The sequence below is a fragment of the Emys orbicularis genome, chromosome 2 (genome assembly GCF_028017835.1).
Source record: "Emys orbicularis isolate rEmyOrb1 chromosome 2, rEmyOrb1.hap1, whole genome shotgun sequence".
Classification (NCBI taxonomy): Eukaryota; Metazoa; Chordata; order Testudines; family Emydidae; genus Emys; species Emys orbicularis.
In genome coordinates, this window is record NC_088684.1 from 199945724 (window position 1) to 199970240 (window position 24517).

The following is a 24517-nucleotide window of genomic DNA, read 5'->3' on the forward strand; positions in this document are numbered from 1 at the left end:
GTCTATAATCTTAGTTTTGCAGGAGGCAAATATGAGCTGAAATGCAGCTACTGCATTGACACACCTTCAAAAGTCATTAAAAGGACTCCTCCAAAATACAAAACTAAAAATTGCATCTTTGACACAGACATTTGGCAATTGCTGCCTGAATATCGAGAGTCAGAAAGTTATGAGTGACTGAAAACACGATGCAGCCAATAGAGCATTCGTACGCGTGACTTTTGCGTAGTGGGTTTCCGCAGGTATTGAGGGTGGGTGGACTATTTTACACCCTTTCATTCTTCAATTACCATTTGTCCTTCATATTCACCTACTTAGTTCTCCTTCTTCCCCAACATTTTTTTCTCCACCCCAGGGCTAGGACACAAAGTGTTTCTCAGGGAAGGAGGCAGAGAAGGAGGAAAAGAATGAAAGATGTTTCAGGAACAAAACAGATTATGCTTTTCCCTTTCCACTCCTGAAAATCAGAGGTGAAATTCTGGCCCTATTGAAGCCAATGGCAAAACTCTCCCTGACTCCAGGAAGGGCAGAATTTCACCCTCGGTGTTTTACTTTCCCAACATATGGCCTGATCTCCAAACAGTAACAGGGAGTGAATGATCACGCAGCTCCTGATTGGTGTGAGACATCTGCAACACCATTGCCAGAAACATTCCACTTTCATTTATCTATGCAACATTTTTCAGGCTTTCTCAAATGTGATTTAAAAAAAAATGACTTGCAGCATTTAAGCTACACAAAGCATACTTTGCTTTTGTATAGCAATGTCACTTTTGCCCCTTAAACTTGTTTCTCATCCATGGGTGTTAGGGCTGTAGGCTTTCAGACATATGGGAAATGCTTGACTGCAACCCACCTTAGAGAAGAGGACTGCTTAGTCAGTGCCCTTTGTATTGGGAATCCCAAATGAGGTAAGTTTCAAGCAGGGACGGCTCCAGGCACCAGCGCAGCAAGCGTGTGCCCGGGGCAGCAAGCTGCGGGGGGCGGGGGGTGGCCTGCCGGTCGCTGTGAGGGCAGCAGTCTGGCTGCATTCGGCGGCATGCCTGCGGGAGGTCCGCCGGTCCCGCGGCTTCGGCAGCAATTCGGCGGCGGGGACGCTGAAGGCGCAGCACCGGCGGACCTCCTGCAGGCATGCCACCGAATCTGCATGACCAGCGGACCTCCCGCAGGCGCGCCGCCGAAAGCCGCCTGACTGCCGTGTTTGGAGAGGCAAAAAACAGAGCCGCCCCTGGTTTCAAGGTACTTTTCCTTCCCTACCTCCTTTAATATTATTTTTAAACTTGGATGGTTTCAATAAGTTCCCAAACAGTCTAAAACTACACAGGTTGTAGCAAAATAAGATTTATTTAGAATAGCCAGGCAAAATCAGATTAAAACAAAATAAATTGTATGCAAATCATATCTAGTCCTAAATTCTGCAAAAGCTCATGTAGGTTCTGATTCAAAGCCTGCTGAAGTCAATATGAAAACTTCCATTGACTTCAATGGGCTTTGGATCAGGCTTCTAGATCGTTATAATTATTTAGATTGGAGCTAAGAAGCAAAATAATTTCTTTCTAGGCAATGCATTCTCGTTCCCTCAGCTTGTGGGTTTTTTCCCCCTTCTGTTTCTCTGTGCAGCATGTTTGAAACCAAGTACTGAATCTCTAGGTAGGTGTCATTCTCTGTATTGCTAACCTCAAGCATTAAAAAAAATCAAGAGTCCAGCCCCCAAAATGATTACATTGGTTTAAAAAGCATAGATGTTTCACAGAGCAGAGATATTTAAAAATATTCTTATTTGCCTGGTTTTTGAGCCTTCAGGATTAATGTTATCAAGCTTTCCTCTACAACAGCAAAGGCTAGAAACTTACTTTCTAAACAAAAATAAAAGCTGATATTCTCATGTACTCATATTGCTCCAGGAGCTGGGCTTCAATTAATACAAACATCAGACGACTCGTGGAAAAATCCCATGAGCTAGCAACCCTACTGCAATGCTATAATTTTCAGATTTCTCTGATATCTTATTCTCATACCAAACACATGCCACAAAAATGAATATCGGTGTTTCTATAGAAATTGAGTTTTCCAGTCCATCTATTTTGCCATGTTCATTGTAAGCTTGTACAAAGTCATTTAGGATTTTATTCATTGATTTGAATAAACAACACTGGAGTTCCTCTTTTTCCTGTAAACCTTTTAGAATTTATTACATTTCTTTTGAAGGCATGTCCACACAAATAGTTGTTTCTCAGATCCTATTTGCATCTCTCCCCACTGTGAGCTATCTATTCTTTATTCTAACCCAATGACCACGGTTTGGCATTCTTATTGCCCTAGCTGGACATGTCAGTCTGAAATCAGGTCAGTCTGTATTTAAACAGGCAGGGCTAAATCTTTTTTATAATTCCCTCATCGTTTTATTTCTATATGTAATAGGATTTATTGTCAGATTAAAGACTGTCACAAGCACCTTTCATCTTAGAATTTCAAAGCACTTAACAAACATTAATTAATTCTCATCACGGTGCTGTTAAATAGCAACACTACAGTAAAGCTGGACAAGAATGCTGTACTGAGTTGAAATTGCAGGGAAAGTGTGGCTCTGTAAACAGAACACAGTCATCTAAGCTAGAATTTGGTCAGGACACCGGAATTAACATTTCTATTCTTGAGAAAAGTGTCATGGAGATTGTAATGACCACAGGACACTGGTTTTACATCTTACTGAAAATGTGATACCTTCAGCAACACAGAGCCTAGAACCTCTACTGCTTTGGTTTCACTAAGGGAGTGTGTGTGTTGGGGGACTGGGTTGGGGGGGAACAAAAGGAAAAGAGCCAGGGACAATCAGAGTTCCTGCTCCCCCTCTGCGCCCCCACAAAAAACATGCACCATTTTAAAGGGGTTAGAAATAAGAGGAGATTCAGGCCCTGACCACCCATGGCCTAAAAGATGATGCGGCCTGGATACTTTCTCTGCACTGTGATCCTCTCCATTCCCTAATCAGGGCAGCTCCTAAATGTTATCATGATCAAACCCTTGGCTAGCAAAATCTGACAGCACCGCAGCAAACAGTGTGAATATTTCTTTAAGTGCTACTGTGTTACCCAGCAGTTTGTAACAAGCAGCAACTACATTGCTACACTGATCTTACCTATTCTAAAAATAATGTGTAATTTGGAATTCTTTGAGCAAAGGAGAATTGGCTAACATAATTTATTTATATTTCAAAAAAACACCTTAGAAAAGAGACAAATAAGAGGGGACATGATACGAGTGTAAATTACTGAATGGTACAGAGAAGGGAGATTGGGAACTTCTGTTCTCCTTGTCTCATTACACAAGAGCATAGGGACATTCAATTAAATTAAAAGTGGGAATTCAAAACTGATAAAACAAAACACTTTTTTTTACACAATATGTAATTAAACTGTGGAACTCATTGCTACAGGAAGTCATTGAGGCCAAAAACTTAAGATTCAAAAAGGAACTTGCCACTTGTACGGACATAAAAAATATCCAGCGTTGTTATAATGAATGCCAACAAATATTTTGGAAGGGATATTAAACATTGGTCTTCAGGGCTTAAGCCAATCCCTAACTATTAGGTGAAGCCAATTTGTGGAGGCAGGTTATCCCAAAACAGCCCACTGCCACTACCTACTGCAGGGTTCTTGCACCTTTTTCTGAACCATCTGGTTCTGGCCACTGTCAGTAACAGGAAACTGAACTAGACGGACCTTAGGTCTGATTCAGTCTGGCAATTCCTATATTCCTGTTTTTTCATTTAAACTAGTTGAATTGTTTTAATGTACAAGATCAACCAAATGTAAACGGTGCTGTGATCAAGTGATAGTCAAACAAGAAAAAATGGCTAGGACACAACACACTCTTCATCATTTCGCTCACAGGCTTCTAGCATATCCAAGGACAGTTAAATCAATGTATACAAGGATTGATATGCAGTCACACTAACTGATAAAATAAGGGGAATATAGCAGAAACTACCCATTTCATAAAGCAATGTTAAATGAAATCTATTTACCGCTTATGATCTGACAAATTTGAGAAGGCAGGTCTTCCTTACTTTACCTCCATTAGAGGGTCAAATATCAGCCCTCAGTTACAATGTATAATCTCAAAGATGTCCCTGCTTTGCACTGGTGTAACCACAGGCAGAATTCCACCCATAGATATAACATGCAAGAATGTGCCAGGCCAGATTCTGATCTGTAAGACTAGTGTAACTTAGGAGTAACTCCATGAAAGTCAAAGGATTCATGCCTTATTTACACTGGTGTATTGCAGATCAGAATCTGGTTAACAGTACATACTGATGCAAAGATGATTACACTAGTGCAATGTGTTGCACAGTCACATATCATTATATAATTTGCTAAACTATAGAAGGCAATAATATCAGGTGCAGACTATTAGTGTGACTGTTATGTCACCATAATAGGAAACATTTGGAAAACGGTGGCTGAGAAATATTATACACGTATGCAACCCATTAACAAATAAATGGTTTGTATAATGAACTCCTTGGTGCCACTGGCAAAATCATCCCACTTTCTCCCTCACATTTTTGTACTTCTATTTGTTTATTTCAACTCAGTGCTACATTGTAACACCACCAACTAAATCACTTTAAAATCACTGTCATGTTAAACTAAATATAGTTCCAGATCCTCAGCAGGTGTAAACTAGATTAACTCAATTAATTTGACCTGACGATCCGACCCCCCAGTGTTTACCTACCCAGTGTTCTTACTGAGCAAAATCGGAGGGCATGTGGAGAGCCCTCATTACAACAAAGGGGAACTCCGAAATGGCGTGCTTGATCTTGAGGCCAATCAGGACAGTGGGCTTGGCAGGGTAGAGCAGTTGCTCAGTAGTTTTGCTATCAGCTCCTGCAGATGCCAAGGAGGAGGCAGGAAGCTTGTACAACATTCTTGGGAGTTGTGCGAATGGTCTGAGGGTAAAATGTGATCCAAAACCTGTCTTTTGTGTGACCTGGTCAGCCGTGCTTGCCTGACCTCACATAAGATGAATGGGTTAGATAAATGAATGTTTACAGAATTATTTGATCTAATAATTTAGCACAGAGAAGCCTTTCCTATTTGATCTCCTTACTTATTTATTCATTCTATTGCAGTTATCTCCATGGCAGGGGACGATGTACTAAATACACCCCTGTGAAAAGGGGTGTTGGAATAATTTGTATAGTGGGGGTGCTGAGAGCCATTGAACCAAATTGTAAACCCTGTATGTGATGGAAACCACTTCAAGCCAGTGGGTGCTGCAGCACCCCTAGCTCCGGCACCTATGCCTGGGAAGGGGAACACTTGTCAGCAATACCATTTAATGGTCAGGTCAGGGTGCGGAAGGTTGTCTTCCTCTTGGGTGTTCCCCTTTCTCACTATAGACGCACTGTGTGAGGTCTGTCCTTTTAGCGACTCAGCCATTTGGCCAGGTCACACATTGAAGTGCACTCCTTTTGGAATACACAAAAAGAGTCTAATGATGTGGAAACCCTCAGAAGTGAACAAGGAGGTTGGGGTCAGGATGTTGGGGTCTGGACCCTTTCACTTTCAGGATCTTCCCTAACAAGGGCCCCCGCAAGGGACAGCCTTCTGTCATTGTCCCCTCTTTAGGGGTTGGTAAGGGAGCCCTGGCCTACCCTGTTCACCTGGCTCCGATCCAGGACCCAGAGGTAGGCAAGCACCATCGGTCCTTGGGGTGCTATGCAGGTGTCTCCCTGGATCACTTCCTACCAGTGTTCCCTCCTGCAACAGGGCAAAATAAAAAACTGAACACAAACTTAAAGTTTCTGACCTTCAAAAGCAGTGGCAGATTAGCCACTGGGACAACTGGGTCCATGCCCAGGGGCCCTGGCCAATTGTGGGGCCCCACCCGCCAGGCGCTCCTGCAAGCCCCCGTGCCCTGACTTCACTCCCAAGCAGGAGTGCTGGGCGGGGAGTGGTGGGAAGCCCCTGCACCCCAACCCCATTTCCCCAGCAGGAATACTGGGGAGGGGGCGGGGGACTACAGGCAGAAGGGGTAGGGAGGGGCCCCCACTTACTCTGGTCCAGGGCCCCACAACACCGTAATCCGCCTCTGTTCAAGAACTCAGGGCACAAAATTGTTCCCCTCCACTGTCTGATGCCCTCTGAGCTGCTCTGTTTCTCTTTTTTAAACTTTGCATCCAGCTTGTGCAGGCTTTGCAGATGTGGCAGGGCAGGGATACCTGGGCCCTTAACCCCTTGTTCTCCAGTGTGGGGTTTGTAATCCTCATCACAAAAACTTAGATTATGAAGTTTTCAGGTGATTAACCAGAATCAAGTGGAACCTGTGTTGGAACAACAATTCTAAGGGACTGGGGGAAGTCTTCCATTTCCAGAGCTTCAATTTCAAATTAATTATGTTCCACTGATTTTTAGTACACTAAATACTCTATGCATACCAACTGTCCTATTTCCCTGGGCATAAGGCTTTTCTTTACTGCATGTAGCTGGTACTTAGCCAGAGACACATCTGATGTGTCATGCTAATTCTTTTGTTCCCTGATATATTACCCAGAATCCATCCCAGGACGCAAAAAGGCATTGACATTCAGCGCATCATCTGTATTAATAAAGTTGCCTCTTGACACAAATGCTCTGTGCCAATTGTTTCAAAGAGGTCTAATCAGTGTGCCTCAGAGCAACACTGAAAAGAAATCACGATAGAGAAATAACGTGTCATGCCATCCTGATGATACAGACAGACTGTTTAACTAAAGGTGCCTATTTACTACACACAAACACTTTGCACCTTATTCTTTCCATCCTTCTCAGATGTGCAGTCTTCAAAGCGACACACAAAATACTCAAGTGGTTTAGTGTGTTAGGAGTACAGGATGGTATTTAGCATTTACCTAAATTAAAATACATCAAAAATCTAAAACCACAGTCAAACCCAATTCAGATTAGATTTGTTTCCTGTAGGTCGTTTGAAGTTTAATTAAGGGTTGTTAAATGCTTTGTGTTCCTCAGATGTCATGTGATATAAATGCAAATTGTTACTGGGCCCAAATGTAGATGGTAAGACATCTAAATCTATATTTAGGAGCTTGATTACCCTTTCTTAGCACCTAACCTTAGGTACTCAAGTTTGAAATTTGGAACATTTTTTTTTCCGATAAAAGTCATACTGGCAGATCAGGAAGTTACTCAGGGTAGCAAAATATTTGGTGACTTTTTAGTTTGCAGATCAGAGGCATATTCCACTTAGTTAAGAACAATAAAAAACCACAGAGACAGCCCCGTGTCTACATTTTCCTAAACTGTAACTAAGAAAATTACTGTTGATGCAGAAAGAGGTTACTTTTTGTATTTCCATTCCACCAGTTCAAGATAGCTCTGTATTAAAACATACATACATGCTTCTTTTAAGTGGTACGACTGTATGATAACACAAGGTCATAACGACAGGCATTTGGGCCTCATGGAATTGAACTGGCCAAAAAGAAAAAAAGATTAATCAGAACTGGGTATACCTGTCATTTTATCTGTTGATACGTTTTAATTTACTGTATATCAGTGCTATACACAGCTAGATACAATGCTACATTAGTAAGTGATCTCACTTACTAATTTTCTTCTTTTTTGAAAGATTCTATGAATTTGAGAGATATTCCCTATGCTTTCCATAGAAGTCAATTGGTAATTAGGTGCTTTGCTGAATCAGGACCAAAATACTGCTGGAACTGGTAATATCTGTGAAAACAAACAAAAAGGACAAATACCATAGAAACTAGTTTTCTTAACCTTTAAGCAAAATCTCTTCCCCCATTTAAAATATGGGAAGTGCACAGAAAAGGAAACAAGGCTATTATTAATAATGCAGTGAGACTATAGTTACATTGCAGTTATGCCATTTGATTCCACCAATCCATATAAATGGAAGGTACACTGTCTGACAGAGTGATTATGGTGTCAATATAATGTTATTTATGTATCTGGATTCTAAAAAGTTCATGTATTACCAAGATGGTAATAATAAGTAATATGGACATGGAGTTAACCTTCAGGTTATAGGAATCAGTGGTAACAAGAATATAGAAAAGCATAACTACAAAGTGTAATTACATTACACCAATGGCTCAACTGCAAAACCATTATGGGACTACTCATGTGACTGAGTAAGGGTTCCCTAGTACTTAAGTAGTAAGTGTTGCCTAGTCAAGTCCTACTGTACTTCTTTCTTTTACTTCAGATCAGTTTACTATGAAGTTATTTTATACCTTATTAATTCCAGACGTCATAAACCATTTTTGAGATGCCTGCCTGTATTGTTCTTTGTGCACTTTCAGAAAACCTTTGACAAAGAGACTTAAAAACAAAATAAAACAAAAAACCCTCTAAAGTAATTCTACAATCAGTTTAGTAACTACTTTAATTCCAGAAGCACGCATTTTTATGGTGTACCATTTTATGGTGTTACAATGCAGTAGAGGGACTATAAAAGCATTGCAACTATTGTTAAAGAAAGATAATATCAAAGGAAAACAAAAAGGCATGACTACTTCAACACACCAGACTGCGGCTTTAAGATCATGGGAACTTCCACTCAGTTTTCCAAGCCTTAGAAAAATGGAAATACAGCCCCGTTCTTAAGAACTAATTGTCTTACCTTTAAACTTCCCAATATGGGAGTTCACCTTCTCATAGAAACTATTCACAGCATATTTTTCTGCCTGCTGGCCTTTTAAATTTTGGACTGACAAGCTGCTGCATCCCTATAGGTGCCATTTTGTATCTGACTGCTGCAGCCACTTACCCTTCCAGCCAAGTAAGCATTTTTTAGCTAGGGTTACCATTCGTCCGGATTTACCCGGACATGTCCTCCTTTTTGTGTTAAAAATAGCGTCCGGGGGGGAATTTGTAAATCACTAAAAATGTCCGGGATTTCCCCCCCAGGCAGAGCGAGGCGCGGCTGGGAGGGCTGCAGGAAAGTCAGCTGCTCGCATGGGGCTCTGGCAGCCAGAGCCCTTCCCCCGCAGCTTGCCGGGCTGGACTCCAGAGCAGCTGTAGAGCTCCTCCTCCCCGTGCCGCCCCCCCCCCCCCGCATTCTGAGCCGGCCGGCCTGCCGGGCCGTTTGCATCGGGCCTGGGCAGCTCCTCCTCCCCCCACTTCTCCTTCTCCCCTGCTCCCTCGCTCCGGCAGCACTGTGCGGGGGCAAGGACCGGGTTGTGTGTTGCGCTGGGGAGTGCAGCCACGTGTCCGGCTCCGCACAGAGCCCAACACCCTGTTCTGAGCGGCAGGGTAAGGGGGCCAGGGGGCAGGAGAAGGGGCAGGGAGATTTTGGAGGAGGCAGTCAAGAGACGGGGGGGGGGTCGGGAGTTCGGGGGGGGGCTTTTTGGGGGGGGTGGAGAAGGTTTTGGGCAGTCAGGGTACAGGTAGGGGGTAGGATCCTGGGGGGCAGTTAGGGTGGGGGAGGGTCTTAGGAGGGGGCAGTTAGGGGACAAGGAACAGGGAGGCTCTCTTAATGGCTCTCCATGCGTCTCTGGACCCTCTCAGCTGTCGGGCTTGGACGGAAACATTGCCTGAGGGTAGTGAGAGAATGGGTTATCGGTGAGGTGGGGGTGGGCGTGAGCCCGGTCAATAGGGGCAACCCCTACCAAGATCTGAGCCTTTTCTCACACGCCCGTTAGAGCTCGACATTATGCTGTTTGGGACCCCTCTTTGAGGAAAGCCTCTGGATTGCAAGTCCAACCGCTACCTCCTCGTGGTGAGAGTCGGTAACTGGCTTGGATAGTCAGGCGGATTGCGGAGGACGAACCCACATCCCACATTCAGTGGGGTGTGGGACGGGGTTGGGCAGCCCCATATGGTGCCACATGGATGCCCCCCTGGTAAGGGTAGCCTCCCCCAGGTACGGGTTGACTCCCCCTGGTAAGGGTTAGATTCCCCCTGGTAAGGGTAGTCTCCCCCAGGCACGGGTTAGTTTCCCCCTGGAAAGGGTAAGTTTCCCCCAGGTACGGGTTAGTTTCCCCCTGGAAAGGGTTAGTTTCCCCCTGAGAAGGGTAAATCTTTTAGCTATGGAAAAAAGTAATTTATATTTTTATACCGGATTGGCGCTGGACCGGGTTAATAACGCCCCCGCTGTTGGCTTTGATGCCCCGGCTGACAGTGTTAAATATATTAGGGGTGTGATTAGGGTCGCTGGACCAATGGATAAAATGGTGTGGACTATAATGAAGTCTCATGAGCATGAGAGTGAGAATCAAGTCCTCCCAGTGGAGCATGGAGAGGAGGTAGAGGAGACTGTTTGTGATGATCATGGTGAGGAGATTTTATCTATCTTACCGATGGTTTTTACAAGGGACACTTTTAATGATTTAACTATGGAAAGTTTTAATCCAGATTTTAAGTATTTAAGTACATTTGATGATCCATATGTTAGCGAATCGGGATATCTTAATGCTCATTTAGTTAATGGGTCTAGTTTATTAAATAGTTTTAGACCAAGTACTGATTTTAATAGGGATCGTAATAAGGATCTTAACAGTACTGGTAGTAATATAAATATATTAGAAAGTAGTTCGTGGAAGGATGGGGTTTTTTATTTAGAGTATCCCGTTGATAGTTTTAATTGTCCAATATGTCCCCAGATATTACCAACATTTGGTAAATGGGCCAAACACATTAATGTGGTTCATAAAAGTAAAGCCATACGAGTTGTATGTAGTAAATGTGGAAAATCTTCTCAATATCATAATATAGCTTGCCACTACCCCAAGTGCATACCCAAGAAGGCGGATACCCCAATGAAGAGCCATACGTGCTCGGTCTGTGGGCTTGGTTTTCATACTAGATCTGGATTGAGCCAACACTGTAGACATAGACACCCTGCTGTGAGGAATGAGCAAAGAAAAGAAGATATGGCTGCTAAAAGTAAGATCAAAGAGGGATCGACTAGATCTCGTATATGGACCAAAGATGAGGTTGCGCAGCTTATACAGTTGGAAAGGAAATATATTGGGAAAAGGAATATAAATAAATGTATTGAGAGCGAGATGAGGACCAAAACGAATAAACAAATATCAGATAAAAGACGAGAATTGGCAAAGAAGAAGTTAGTGGTAACAGGAGATAGGGAGGAAGTGACTGAGGTAGAGGACATTAGAGTAAATATATTAGAAATTCCGCCCCCAAGAGAGAGGATTTTCCCACTAAAAGGACATCCAGAAGTGGATTTAGTGGAGAAAATATGTAAACGGGGAAAACAAAGTAGGGAGGGAAGAGAAATAATAAATAGTTTAGGGGAAATTGAAGGATTATTAAAGGAGGATTTAACAAAAGCTCTCGGATGGGCAATGTTGGAAAAATTATGTTATTCATTAGTAGAGGGAAAGGACCCTAGAAATGAAAGTCAAATAGAGTTGAGGAATAAAGGAAAAGGGAAGATGAGAAAGGAGGGGAGAAGGAAGCAATTTAATGCAATTAGGAGATATGCTACAAAGAAAGCTAAGTATAAATTCTATCAACAATTATTTGATAAGGATAGAAGAAGATTGACTCGCATTATAATGGGAGAGCCAGATAAGGCTAAGTGTGCTATCCCTATGAAAGAAATTGAGGAATACTATGTGAATATTTTGGGAACAATTGGACATGGTAATATGATAGGGTGGCCATCATCCACAGAGAATGCGGATAATGATATATTAATGAGTCCGATCTCTGTGGATGAGATTAGAATAGCTTTAAGAGAAATAAGAAAAGATAGTGCTCCTGGCCCAGATAAAGTAAAAGTGAGCAATTTGTGGGATATTTTTAATTTAGACTCCTTAATACTTACAAAAATTTTTAATATATGGTTTCTAAATAGACAGGTACCAGATGAATTTAAGAAAAATAGAACGATTTTAATACCAAAGACACAAGATGAGGAGGAAATGAAGAAGTTAACATCTTGGAGACCATTGACAATTGGGTCAGTTTGGATTAGAATCTATACCAAAATATTAGCAAAAAGACTGGTGGAAACAGTTAAGATATGTAGTAGACAAAAAGGGTTTATATCCGCCCCTGGGTGTGAGGAAAATATTGCTATATTAGATAATTTGATTAAAGGGGCTAAACGAAATGGGAATGAAATTGCAATAGTGTTCGTAGATCTGGCTAAAGCTTTTGATTCTGTGGGACACGGACATATAATAGCCGGGTTGAGAAGATTTGGTATAGATGAACATTTTATAGATATTATTAGGGACCTTTATGATAATTGCACAACTAGGGTATGGGTGGGTGATGAAGTTACTGAGTCTATTTTAATTAGGAGGGGGGTCAAGCAGGGTGACCCGTTGTCCCCAATTTTGTTTAATATTGCTATGGATCCCCTTTTAACTAGATTAGAAGTAGAAGGAAGTGGTTTTTATGTTAAGGGCAATGGTGTCACGTCATTGGCTTTTGCCGATGATGTGGCAATTTTAAGTAGCTCATATAAAGGAATGATTAAAAATTTGGGTATCTTAGAGGAGTTTTGTAAAAATACTAATCTCTCTGTTAATGTGAAGAAAACAAAAGGCTTTCATATTTTAACTAAGCATAAAACCTATGTAGTTAATCCTAAGGATAATTGGCAGATAGGGTCAGAGGAGATTGAATATGTTCAACCAGGGGATTTTGAAAAATATTTAGGAGCTAGAATAGATCCCTGGATAGGTGTAGGGGGACCGGTACTTAAAGAAAAATTGAAAGATTGGAGTGAGAATTTAATTAAGGCCCCATTAAAACCGGCCCAAAAAATATTAATTTTACAGACATATATTTTACCGAAGCTATTTTATAATCTTCTTTTAATAGAACCCCCTTTTAATCTTTTAGATGATCTTGATGTGTTAGTTAGAAAAATAGTTAAAGAGATTCTACATTTACCTCAGTGTACCACAGATGGGATATTTTATTCTAGAGGTAGGGATGGTGGTTTAGCTCTCACTAAGTTTAGTGTGCAAATCCCAAATATGTTAATTCGTAAATGGAGGAGACATATTGTCTCGAGAGATGATTGGATGGACCTATCTTATCTATATGCAGGAGAAAATCTTGTGGATAAAATATTGTCATTTAGTGCAGTAACATCTCATCCCAAGAAATGGAGGGAAGAGGAATTTTTAAGATGGTCGGAACTGAGATGTCAGGGAATAGGGATAAAATATTTTAAAAATGATTTAATTAGTAATTCGATTTTTAGAAACTCTAGTAAAGTTAAATCGTCAGCGTATATCGCAGCATTGCAGCTTAGGGCAAATATTTTTCCTACTAGGGAGACATTAGCAAGAGGAAGAGGAGGTGTGAATGCTCTTTGTAGATGGTGCGGTAAAGTGCGGGAGACTGTTCCCCATATCTCAGGACAATGTTATAAGACTAAGAATGCTAGGATAAAAAGGCATAATAGAGTAGTGTCTGCAGTTGTAGATAAGGTTGGTAAATTAGGGTGGAAGGCAATGATAGAGCCCCATTTGAGAAATAGTAAGGGTGAGTTAAGAAAGCCGGATATTATATTTATAAAAGGAGATACAGCAGTGGTGGTTGATGTTACAGTGCGATGGGAGGATAATGCCGGAAGTTTGGAACAAGCCCACAGTGAGAAGGTGGCTTATTATCTTGAGTTAGAGGAAGAAATTAAAAACTTAACGGGAGGTAAAAATATTCACTTCTTTGGTTTTGTGCTTGGGGCGCGTGGCAAGTGGAGTGAAGGTAATAATGATTTGTTACAATTATTGGGAATGGACAGAAGTAAAAATTTTAAGGAGAGTATATGTAGACTTGTTTTATATTCCACTATTGGTATGATGGCTATATTCAGTGACAGGTAACGATCCCGGAGTTTCCATTCCGTGTATCTTGCCAAAACTAAATTTTAGCTATTTTGGTTTCCATGCTCTAAATTTTCTAATTTTTAATATTGTTTTGAACATTAATTTATTTAGTGTTATTTAATATCTGTCCTTCAATAGAATGGTTTTAATTATATGATAAATACTTATTAATGGATGAAATTCCAATTTAAATTATTAGTTTTTTTTTTTTTTAATTACTGGATGTGGATGCGGACTGGCCGCGTATAATAACCAGGAAAGGGCAGGTAGTTACGCCTGTACATAAATAGGGGGTGGGGTTCTGGAGGGCAGTTAGGAGCAGGGATCCCAGGAGGGGGCAGTCAGGGGACAAGGAGCGGGGGGGGGGGTTGGGAGTTCTGGGGGCAGGGCTGTCAGGGGGCAGGGGTGGGGAGAGGGATCGGAGCAGTCAGGGGACAGGGAGCAGAGGGGTTTAGATGGGTCGGGAGTTCTGGGGGGGCTGTCAGGGGGTGGGGAGTGGTTGGATGGGGCGTGTGAGTCCCAGGGGTCTGTCTGGGGGTGGGGGTGTGGATAAGGGTTGGGGCAATCAGGGTACAGGTAGGGGGTAGGGTCCTAGGGGGCCAGTTAGGATGGGGGGAGGGTCTCAGGAGGGGGCAGTCAGGGGACAAGAGGCAGGGAGGCTTAGGTAGGGGGTGGAGTCCTGGGGGGCAGTTAGGGGCAGGGGTCCCAGGAGGCGTAAGGAACGGGGGGAGGGTTGGGAGTTCTGAGGGGGGCGGGAAGTGGGAGGGGCAGGGGCGGGGCTACTCCCGTCCTCTTTTTTGCTTGCTGAAATATGGTAACCCTATTTTAGCTCTAATTATTTTTTTCCTTTAATTTTCCCTTTCTTTTTTAATACCTGAGGAAATTACACCAGCCTCTTTGCCCTTACTCCCCATTAGTGCACCTGCAAAAGGAACAGGCTGGATGTAAGGGGTACTCTGATGCCACTTACCTTGCAAGTCAAACTGGCAGCAGCAGGAAGAACTCTGGCTATACTTTTTAAATATATAGAAAAGGGCCCCTCTTGTTAAGTTCTCTCATATCCCTTGTGGCTTAAGTAGGCACAATGCCTCAGGCATAGCTGCTCTAGTAGCACTTCTCTTTCCCAGCATGGCTGAACCTTGTAAGAGGCATAATTTGGCCTTGTATTTGTAAGTTATGTTAAAAAATATGCTTGACTTGCATTCTTCTGTGTGCTTAATTGTAATGCCCTGATAATGTATTTTACACAAGCCTTTTTACATAACCTTAACTGTTGAGCTGTGTCATAACTATTAGAAAGTTAATCTCCTTTTCTTGCCTCCATATCCTATGCTTCTATACCTATTGCTCTGAAAGATGCTGTATTATTAATTATTATTATTATAGCTGTCCTGTGAAAAATGTACTGGTGACTTACTATTGCTATGGTTAATATGAAACTGCAGGGAGGCAGCATGGTCTAGTGGGTAGCGCGCTGGGCTGGAACTCAGAAGACTAGGGTTCTAGTTCTGGCCTGCTGCTGACCTTGGACAACTCATAGAAATGTAGGGCTGGAAGGGACCTCAAAAGGTCATCTAGTCCAATCCCCTGCACTGAGGCGGGATCTAGTAAACCTAGACCATCCCTGACCAGTGTTTGTCTAACTTGTTGTTAAAAGCTTCCAATGATGCGGATGCCACAACCTCCCTTGGAAGCCTGTTCCAGAGCTTAAGTACCCTTAGGGCCTGTCTACACTGGCAAGTTTTGTCGCCAAAAACTGCCTTTTGGCAACAAAGCAGCAAGAGCGTACCCACTACAATGGGACTATTGTCACGAAAAACGCCCAGTTTTGGCAACAAAAAACTTCCACCCCATGAGAGATTTTTGTCTTTTCCCCTCCATATATTGTCGACAAAGAGCCAGTGTAGACACTGCTGATTGTTTTGTCGACAGAACTGGCTTCTGTCAGTATCCCACAATGCCTGCCTGATTGCTCTGCTCAGTGTTTTGATCTCTGCTGCTCTGCAGGCATGCGCCCTCCCCTTTCAAAGCTCAGGGAAGTATCTGTGCGCTGCTCCCTTTGGGGAACAAACAAAGAGCAAATAATTGAAATGCTCCTGTTCTGCCCTGCGCTAGGAACACAGCATCAGGCAGACGACTGCTGCTGCTGCAGGGGGAGGGGGACAGACTGCTGTGCTGCTTTGCCATTCCTCAGCACGGAGAGCTCACAGAGATACTCATGATGCTGCTCTCAGCAGCTGAGGGGGCTGTGGGAGAACTCGGAGAGAGTCCCAAGACGCGCAGCAATCAGCTCTTCCTTCCCACAACACTGCACTGTGGGATACATACCCACGGTGCATTGCTCACCCTGTCGATGATGGTGTCCCCAATGTGGACATGATCTGTCGACAGAGGCAGCAAGTGTGAACACCCTTTAGCGATTTTTGTTTTGTCGACTTTTGGGCATTGACTTAAGTTTTGTCAACAAAACTTGGTAGTGTAGACGAGCCCTTAGAGTTAGAAAGATTTTCCTAATATCTAACCTCAATCTCCCTTGCTGCAGATTAAGCCCATCACTTGTCCTACCTTCAGTGGACAAGAACAATTGACCACCATCCTCTTTATCACATCCCTTAACATATTGGAAGACTGTTATCAGGTAGCCCTCCGAGTCTTCTTTTCTCAAGACTAAACATGCCCTGTTTTTTCAAACTTTCTTCAAAAGTCAACTCTTCTAAATCTTTTCTCATTTTTGTTGCTCTCCTCTGGACTCTTTCCAATTTGCCCACATCCTTCCTAAATTCTGGTGCCCAGAATTGAACACAGTACTCCAGCTGGGACAATTACCTCATGTGTCTTCATATAATACTCCTGTTAATATACCACAGAATCATATTAGCCTTTTTTGTAGCTCCCTCATATTGACTACTCATATTCAATTTGTGATCCATTATAACCCTTAGATCCTTTTCAGCAGCACTACCACCTAGCTAGTTATTCCCCACTTTGTAGTTGTGCATTTGATTTTTCCTTCCTAAATGAAGTACTTCATACTTGTCTTTACTGAGTTTCATCTTGTTCAATTCAGTCCAATTCTCCAATTTGGCAAGGTCATTTTGAATTTTAAACCTGTGCTCCGAAGTCACTTCCCCTTCTCTTTGCCTCAATTTCCCCATCTGTAAAATGATACTGCTCTCCTTTGTAAAGTGCTTTGAAAAGGACTGTAGAAGAGGTAAGTATTATTAATTAGTTTTATTATTAAGGGAACCCACATCTTATACAATAAGACATGAAGAAGAATGAAAAGCAAACCAGAGTGTTTAAATGGCGTATGAAACAAGGGAAAGAATGAGAAACTTGTCCCTTCATGTATGCAAACTCACTTTATCATAAAGACTTGGTTTAGAGCTTAGTCTTCCAAAGCACACAAAGAAATGAAACAGGACGGTTCATTATCTAGTGTTCATCAACGGCCCACACTCAACATGACAGCAAATAATCCAAATATTTACAGCAGGAAATCCTCAGTAATGATCAGTCACCATCAAATGGCAGTTAACTTATCGAACAGTAATCCCTGCCGTGGGAAAGACAGCTGAGGCAGCAGTTCTGCACCAGCACAACATTCAGAAGGTCTCTCCCAATAGTCAGCTCCAGTTTACATGGTTCTGCCCTGATGCTAAGTGTGTTTGACTAATGCCATGAGGGGTCTATGCAGACAAGAACTGTGGCACTAAAGCTCTAGAGGTTAGGTCAACAGCGTTTCTATGTATCTAGTATGTACCTAATGAATTCTACCAGTTTAAGGGAGAGGTGGATTCATCCTGAGGTTATACATCCATACACCACTTTTTGTTTAATTGTGATGGATCCGATCTGTGTCTTCAGACTGTGAACTCTTAGGGAAAAGGATTTCCTTTTTTGTGTAGCATGCTGTTCATTGTGGTGCCTGTTTATTTTAATGCAAAAGGGGCTAGACCCATAATTAGGTTAAATAGTTGTCACATTCTCAGCCTTTGCCACTAGCCTGATGCAGCTTTCCTGCTGCTTGAAATAACTGCTCTTGAGTGGCTTTAAAAACATGATTTAAATCACTGAGCAGAGCAAAAATTAACTGACAGAACAAATGTCCATTTTTCCAGTATGGTACCTGATGTAAAGACAAATGTACAGCTACAGCATTATGACTAAAAAATAGCAGCAACAACATACTGAATATTACAGATATCACCAAGTTGTTCTATTCTACTGAGTGTAACTCACACATACTATTATAATGAGCATGGCATAAATGTTTAGCTATACAGATCGAAGCTGAAACAACTAACTGGGGTCCTTATGCTGCCCTAAATCCATGTGTAGAGCTTGCATTGTGTGTGAACTGGGCGAAGGATATAGCTTTTGGATCCTAGATATTCAGACTCATCATGGTGACTCACAGGAGATACACCCTGGGAGTGGGAGGACTTTTAATTGGCAGATGAACTGCAGGGCATCCGAATCAGCAGAGGAAAATACAATAACTGGGTTGGAGTGTGAGGTGATAAGTTCAAAGGTAATAAAACATACACAGTATAAAAATATGAAGTCACCAAGTCTAAAGTACAGTCAATGGACACGTGAAGTAATGATGTCCAACTAGCATAGGAACAGCTTCCTCTTTGGGGATCAGATTTTTTTTTAAAAACTTTTGGTTCTGTCAGCAGCATTTGTACTGAATACCACCTGGAAGGCTCTAAGACAATCTGCTTGGGATAGTCAGCATGTGAGTATGCTAGTTGTAAACACTGTATCCAGAAGGAAACCTGTATCCAAATGCCTTTAGATGGTCATACACTCTTGTGTGATCTTCTTTTCAAGCTGTGCCAAATTTAAAAAGTCTATTCATCTAAAATAAGCAGCCTCCAATGACACACTAGGATCCTGCTGAGCTCCAGAGACTAAGGGTGAAATTGTGACTCCACTGAAATCAATGGCAAAACTCCCATTGACTTCAAAGAAAGCAGAATTTCACAGAACTCTATCTCTAGTACCTATTTTACATATAAGGTAGGCAATCTTCTCTGCTTAGGATTGTTTCTCACACTGCACTTGGGGTCTAGCCCACACTGCTGGTAAGACTCCTATTGACTTCAAAGGGAATAATTCCTGAGCAGGGACTTCAGGAACAGAAATCACAAGCAAAACAGAACGTGAGTACAAGTCTTAGACCGTGATCCTATTAGCTATTCCATGAGGGCAGAATGTCTGCATTCATGCTGCTGTAGGAGGATTGGGGCCTTCACTTGTATTGTGGCCTAGTTCATTGGCTGCTTTGTGACACTGGAACAGCACAAAGCAACTGGATCAGACTGGTGAATCTGGTCTGCTGAATTTAATTCATTGGTCAAGCAGAAGGGCCCTGCCCATCAGTCCTTGCTTGTATAAGTAGTCTGGTGGACTTCAGTCAGACTACATATGAAGCTAGACAATCACAGTCCTTACTTGGCCATGCAGGGGAATAAGGAGAGCAGGGCACCCTCTTGCTCAGATTGTGACTCCAGCATGGCGTGGACAGTAGGAGCTACTCTCCAGATACACCTCACTGGTGAACAAATGGACAGGGAGGGGTTAGAGAGACAGGGAGCAGAATGATTCCTGGCTGAGCACATGCTACTTACCAGCCCGAGTAGTTGACTGCATACAAAATGGGCAGTAAGCTAAGTGAGGGGCAAGAAGGGAAGAAAACTTGACTTTCTGAGTCACAATTCATTCTCTGGTCTGTTCCTGGGTGGTGCATCTATGAGCTGCCCCTGAGTTGGGGCTGATGTAAAGTTACACTCCAACCCATGATGAGTAAGTGCAGGAGGATAAGATCCCGAATAGTTAATTGTTATTTCTGAAAGCCATTTCATGAGCATATCTTTTTAAAAGAGTGTATGTCTTAAACCTTACGTTGGTAAATTCTTTTCTCTCTTTTTCCACATTTTCTTTAAAAAAAAAATCAGTTAACTGAAAATGAGAGAACTAGCTAGACTGATCTATTGTTCTAATCTATCTGGGATCACTGGGCTCCTCAACCCTACAGTCTCTGCTGACACCAGCATTTCCAGCTCCAGCCCCAAAGTAGGGGTGAGGGGTGTCTTTGAAGTAGACAGGGTGAGGGCTGTAACTTCTTTCACAACTCTGAGAAACCTATTAGTTTAAAATATAAAAAAACCCAACCCTTTCCAGACTGAATGAGCTTTCTGGTCTGTTAAGTTGCACTAGAAAGGTGTATGGGTGTTTTCAGTTCAAACAGCTGGTTTCTTTGAGTTTCCAGTTTCAGCTGCAGCTACAGCCAATTTAAAGGCATAGAAGACACGGGATGGGGTTGAAGTTTGAGCTGACAGTGGTGGTTTCAGCAGTGACTGGAGGTATGAGGTTCACAGGTAATGGAGAATCTACACATTACATTTTTCTCATGCTTTTTTCTCTTTATTTGGATGCATCAATATGGTAAGTCTATTGAGGTAAACAATGTCCAACTTGTTTGGTTGTTTTCTCCTACTTAGTATTAAGCTATTCTGTTCCATTATTATGCTTCGAACATATTATGCATTATTGTGTCACATACCATACAACAAACAGATAAGAATGTAAGAACTGATGATGTGTTACAACTTGTTGGTCTTTTTGACTCTAAGCCTGCAAAGGATCCTGGGATATGAACACAAATGATTCTGGGGCATAGGGTGATGGTAGAAAATTGAAGTAGATGTTTTTGCGACCCGGATGGGAAAAGGTTGACATCCCCCCTCTAGAACACAGGGCGTAGCTCCTGGTATTTAAAAAAAGACAGATCATGGTTTTTTTAAATCTATAATTACATTTGAAAGAAGAAACGTCATGATGTGTAAGGATGTGTGTGCTGTTTCTTTAAATCTGTAGCATAAAGTCAGTCAGGAGGGGCTGTGGAAGTACTGCATTCTCTGATTGTTACTAACTCTTATAAACTGAGTGTGTGTTACATAGTGTGTGTTACTAACTCTTATAAACCATGGCATGTTACATAGCTGACATTCCAGTTCCTCTCAGACTATCACAGGATTGATATCCCTTTAGTATATTCCAGAGAATTTAAGAGCAGAAAGTCATAATCAAAATTAACACAAAAACACAAAGGACAGGCAAGGAAAGCAATAAATTGCACAATAATAGCTGGAAATAGATAATAGAGAAGCAGAAAAGGCTGGAGCAACTTACGGGAGCAGAACTGTTTTTCACCGTGACACTGGGGGTCGTAGCACGTAGTGCTCCACTCACTCCATGGTAGTATTTGAAGCAGATCTTTGTTTCAGCTAAAAAAGAAAATGATTTTACATTAGAAATATTACCAGGAAGAAGTTTTATAATCTGTTACACTTGGAACGCATCATGTCCACTCATGAGGGCTAATGGGCAGATGAATCAAAGCCATTTGTCTCCATCTGATGGTCAGGCTAAGATACTGCAGATAGCTTCAAATGCTGGTTTCCCATGTTGTCTTGCATGAGATATAAAAATTATTTGGTCCCTATGTTACACGAGAGATTAATCATCAACCTCCTCTGAGCAGTAGTTACCAGTTGTGTAAAAATATGTCTAAAGTCTGCAAAATGTGATAAGGATTTCCTCAAACTAAAAACAGGGATAAACCCCTCATGATTCAGGGGCTAAGCCAACTATTAATTGATGAGGTCAGGGAGAAACTTCACTTCTGGGCAGGTTATTCCATATTTGTACATTATAAGATTTCTCTGAAGCAGGCTGGTTCTGGCCACTGTCAGAGATAAGTCACCGGATTAGACAGATGACTGGTCTGACCTGGTATAACAATTCCTCTGTTAAAGCATTTTTCACAAACAGTGCTAAGCCATATCTTTTCTTAATCTATTTCCATTGATTTCAATGGGATTTGGATCAGACCCTTAGGAACTGTGCTAGTACTGGCAGCATAGGGTTGGAGCATCCATTGGGCTGGAGCATACACGGAAAAAAAATAGTGGGTGCTGAGCACTCACCGGCAGCCCCCTATCAGTGCCTCCCCCTCCCCCCAGAGCCTCCTGCCTGGTAACGGCCCTGTCAATCAGTGCCTTCCCCTCCATCACAGCGCCTCCTGCCCACCGTGGATCAGCTGTTCCATGGTGTGCAGGAGGTGCTGGGGGGGAAAGAGGGAGGGTAGGGCATGCTCAGGGAAGGGAGCGGAACGGGGCAGGAAGAGGCAGGGTGGGGGTGGGGCCTTGGGGAAGGGGTGGGGTGGGGGCAGGGCCTAGGGCAGGGCTGGGAGGGAGTAACCTCCTCTCCGGCACATTAGAAAGTGGGCGCCTCTGACTGGCAGGAACATTAGCAAGCGATAATCTTCTAGGGATTAGCAGTGTACTCTTTCCATTTTTGTTGTCTCTCAGCTGAATGTACTAATTAAAAGAAGCCGATCTCGACTACTGAATCAAGACATGGAAGAAAAGAAATCAGCTTCTCTTTTAATGGTTGCTGTATGATCCATCACATGATCTATTACATGAGTGGAGTACCTTCCACTCATCCTGGAGCCCAAAGGATGGCTAAATTTTCTTGTCTTCCACTGGACCCAGATAGATACCAATATGAGCACCTTACAAATATGTTTTCACTGGACTGGAGAATACTGTGGTTATCCTCTGCCCTTCAGCAACCCCATACTGTAGTGGAATGGGCTTTTCAGGATCAGTTTTTCTTAATATCTTTTTTCCAACAATTACTTGACACAGTCCTTTCTACAGTTGTAGTTGCAGTGCTAAATGCTCAGATACAATGGTATTAAGGACCATATAAGTACACAGCTTTGTACACTGCAAGGTGCCAAAGTGGGAACAAAATAACATACTGCTTAAATCCTATCATACCTCATTCCTTCTCTGACTGTTTGGCCCAATCCGGCAAGCACTTACCACCAGGCATTGTGCTTACTGCCATGAACAGTACTTTTGAAATCAATAGAACTGCTCATATTAGCAAGCACTGTGCCTGGTAGCAAGTATTTGCAGGATCAGGCCTTTAGACTGCAAACTCTTTGGGAAACAGACCTTTTTTTCTATTTGTTCTGTACAGCACCTTACACACTTCTGGGTCAAATTCTGCCATCTCTGTATACAGGACCCTCACTGAAGTTGTCAGGAGCTCTGTATGCTCTGAGTGCAGACTCTTTCATGCTTAGATTGCAGTGATTATAATAGAGATGACATCCACTTTCAAAGCATTACAGTTTCTCACCTGAACAAAGAGAAATCATTCTACCACAGATGTGTATTCACTGGCCCTAGAAACATCTCATGCCACAAACATCATATAATGGTGTCAGTGCTGTCTAGCACACAGGTACATGGGGCAAAATGGAATTCCAGTTCTGCACCAGACTGTTGGTACCTCCTCATTTAACTGTCTTGCTGCCAGCAACTGCTGCCATCTATGGGCCTCTATGGAACCCAGAAATGCTCCTTTAAGATACCACAGTTATGAGTGCTATACACATAATACCCATATAAATAAACAATACCTAAATGACAGTGTTTTAGTGCTACCGAGGCAGTATTAGGAGTAAATTTTCAAAAGCACCTGAATTATTCAGGAGCCTAAAATATCCCATTTTCAAAAGTGAATTAGGCACTTAAGACCATAAGTCTCATTGAAAAGTCAATGGGATTTAGGTTCCCAAGTCACTTAAGATACATCTACACAGCAAGGAGGATCCCACAGCAGCAAGTCTCTGAGTTTGGGTCTACAGCCTGGACCTGTGCTACGGCATTAAAATTGGCTGTGTAGATATTTAGGCTCGGGCTGGAGCTCCAGCTCTGAATGCACTCCTTTCCGCCAGCTCCAGCCCAAGCCTGAACAGCCACACAACTATTTTTAGTGCTGTAGAGTGAGCCTGAGCATAGACCTGAGCTCTGAGGCTCGCTGCCACAGAATCCTGCTTGCTGTCTAGACATACCCTAAGTCAGTGGCTTTTAACCTTTCCAGACTACTGTCCCCCTTTCAGGAGTCTGATGTGTCTTGGGAACCCCAAGTTTCACCTCACTTAAAAACTACTTACTAACAAAATCATATATAAAAATACGTGAGTGTCACAGCACACTATTACCAAAAAATTGCTTACTTTCTCATTTTTACCATATACACCTCTACCCCGATATAACGCTGTCCTCGGGAGCCAAAAAATCTTACCGCATTATAGATGAAACCGCGTTATAACGAACTTGCTTTGATCCGCCAGAGCACGCAGCCCGGCCCCCCTGGAGCGCTGCTTTACCGCATTATATCCGAATTCGTGTTTGGGTCGCGTTATATCGGGGTAGATGTGTAATTATAAAATAAATCAGTTGGAATATAAATATTGTACTTGCATTTCAGTGTATAGGATATAGAGCAGTATAAACGAGTCATTGTCTGTATGAAATTTTAGTTTGTACTGACTTCGCTAGTGCTTTTTATGTAGCCTATTGTAAAACTAGACAATTATCTAGATGAGTTGATGTACCCCCTGGAAGACCTCTGAGCACCCGCAGGGGTATGCGTACCCTGGGTTGAGAACCACTGCCCAAAGGCACTTTGAAATCTTTACCAGGGTCTTCTGACTCCCCCTATACTATAGCTAGGAGACCATCCTTCCCTCTTTACATTCTTCCCTGACTACATACAGAATTCCCT

General features: G+C 42.4%; 1 protein-coding gene across 1 annotated transcript in view; it reads right to left on the reverse strand.

Annotated features, from left to right (window-relative positions):
• Positions 1-24517, reverse strand: part of HECW1 (HECT, C2 and WW domain containing E3 ubiquitin protein ligase 1) — a 283590-nt gene that overhangs the window by 168782 nt on the left and 90291 nt on the right. Inside the window, exon 3 of the mRNA XM_065398899.1 lies at positions 21059-21153. Coding sequence (XP_065254971.1) covers positions 21059-21153 — 95 coding nt within the window. The remainder of the gene's footprint in view (positions 1-21058; positions 21154-24517) is intronic.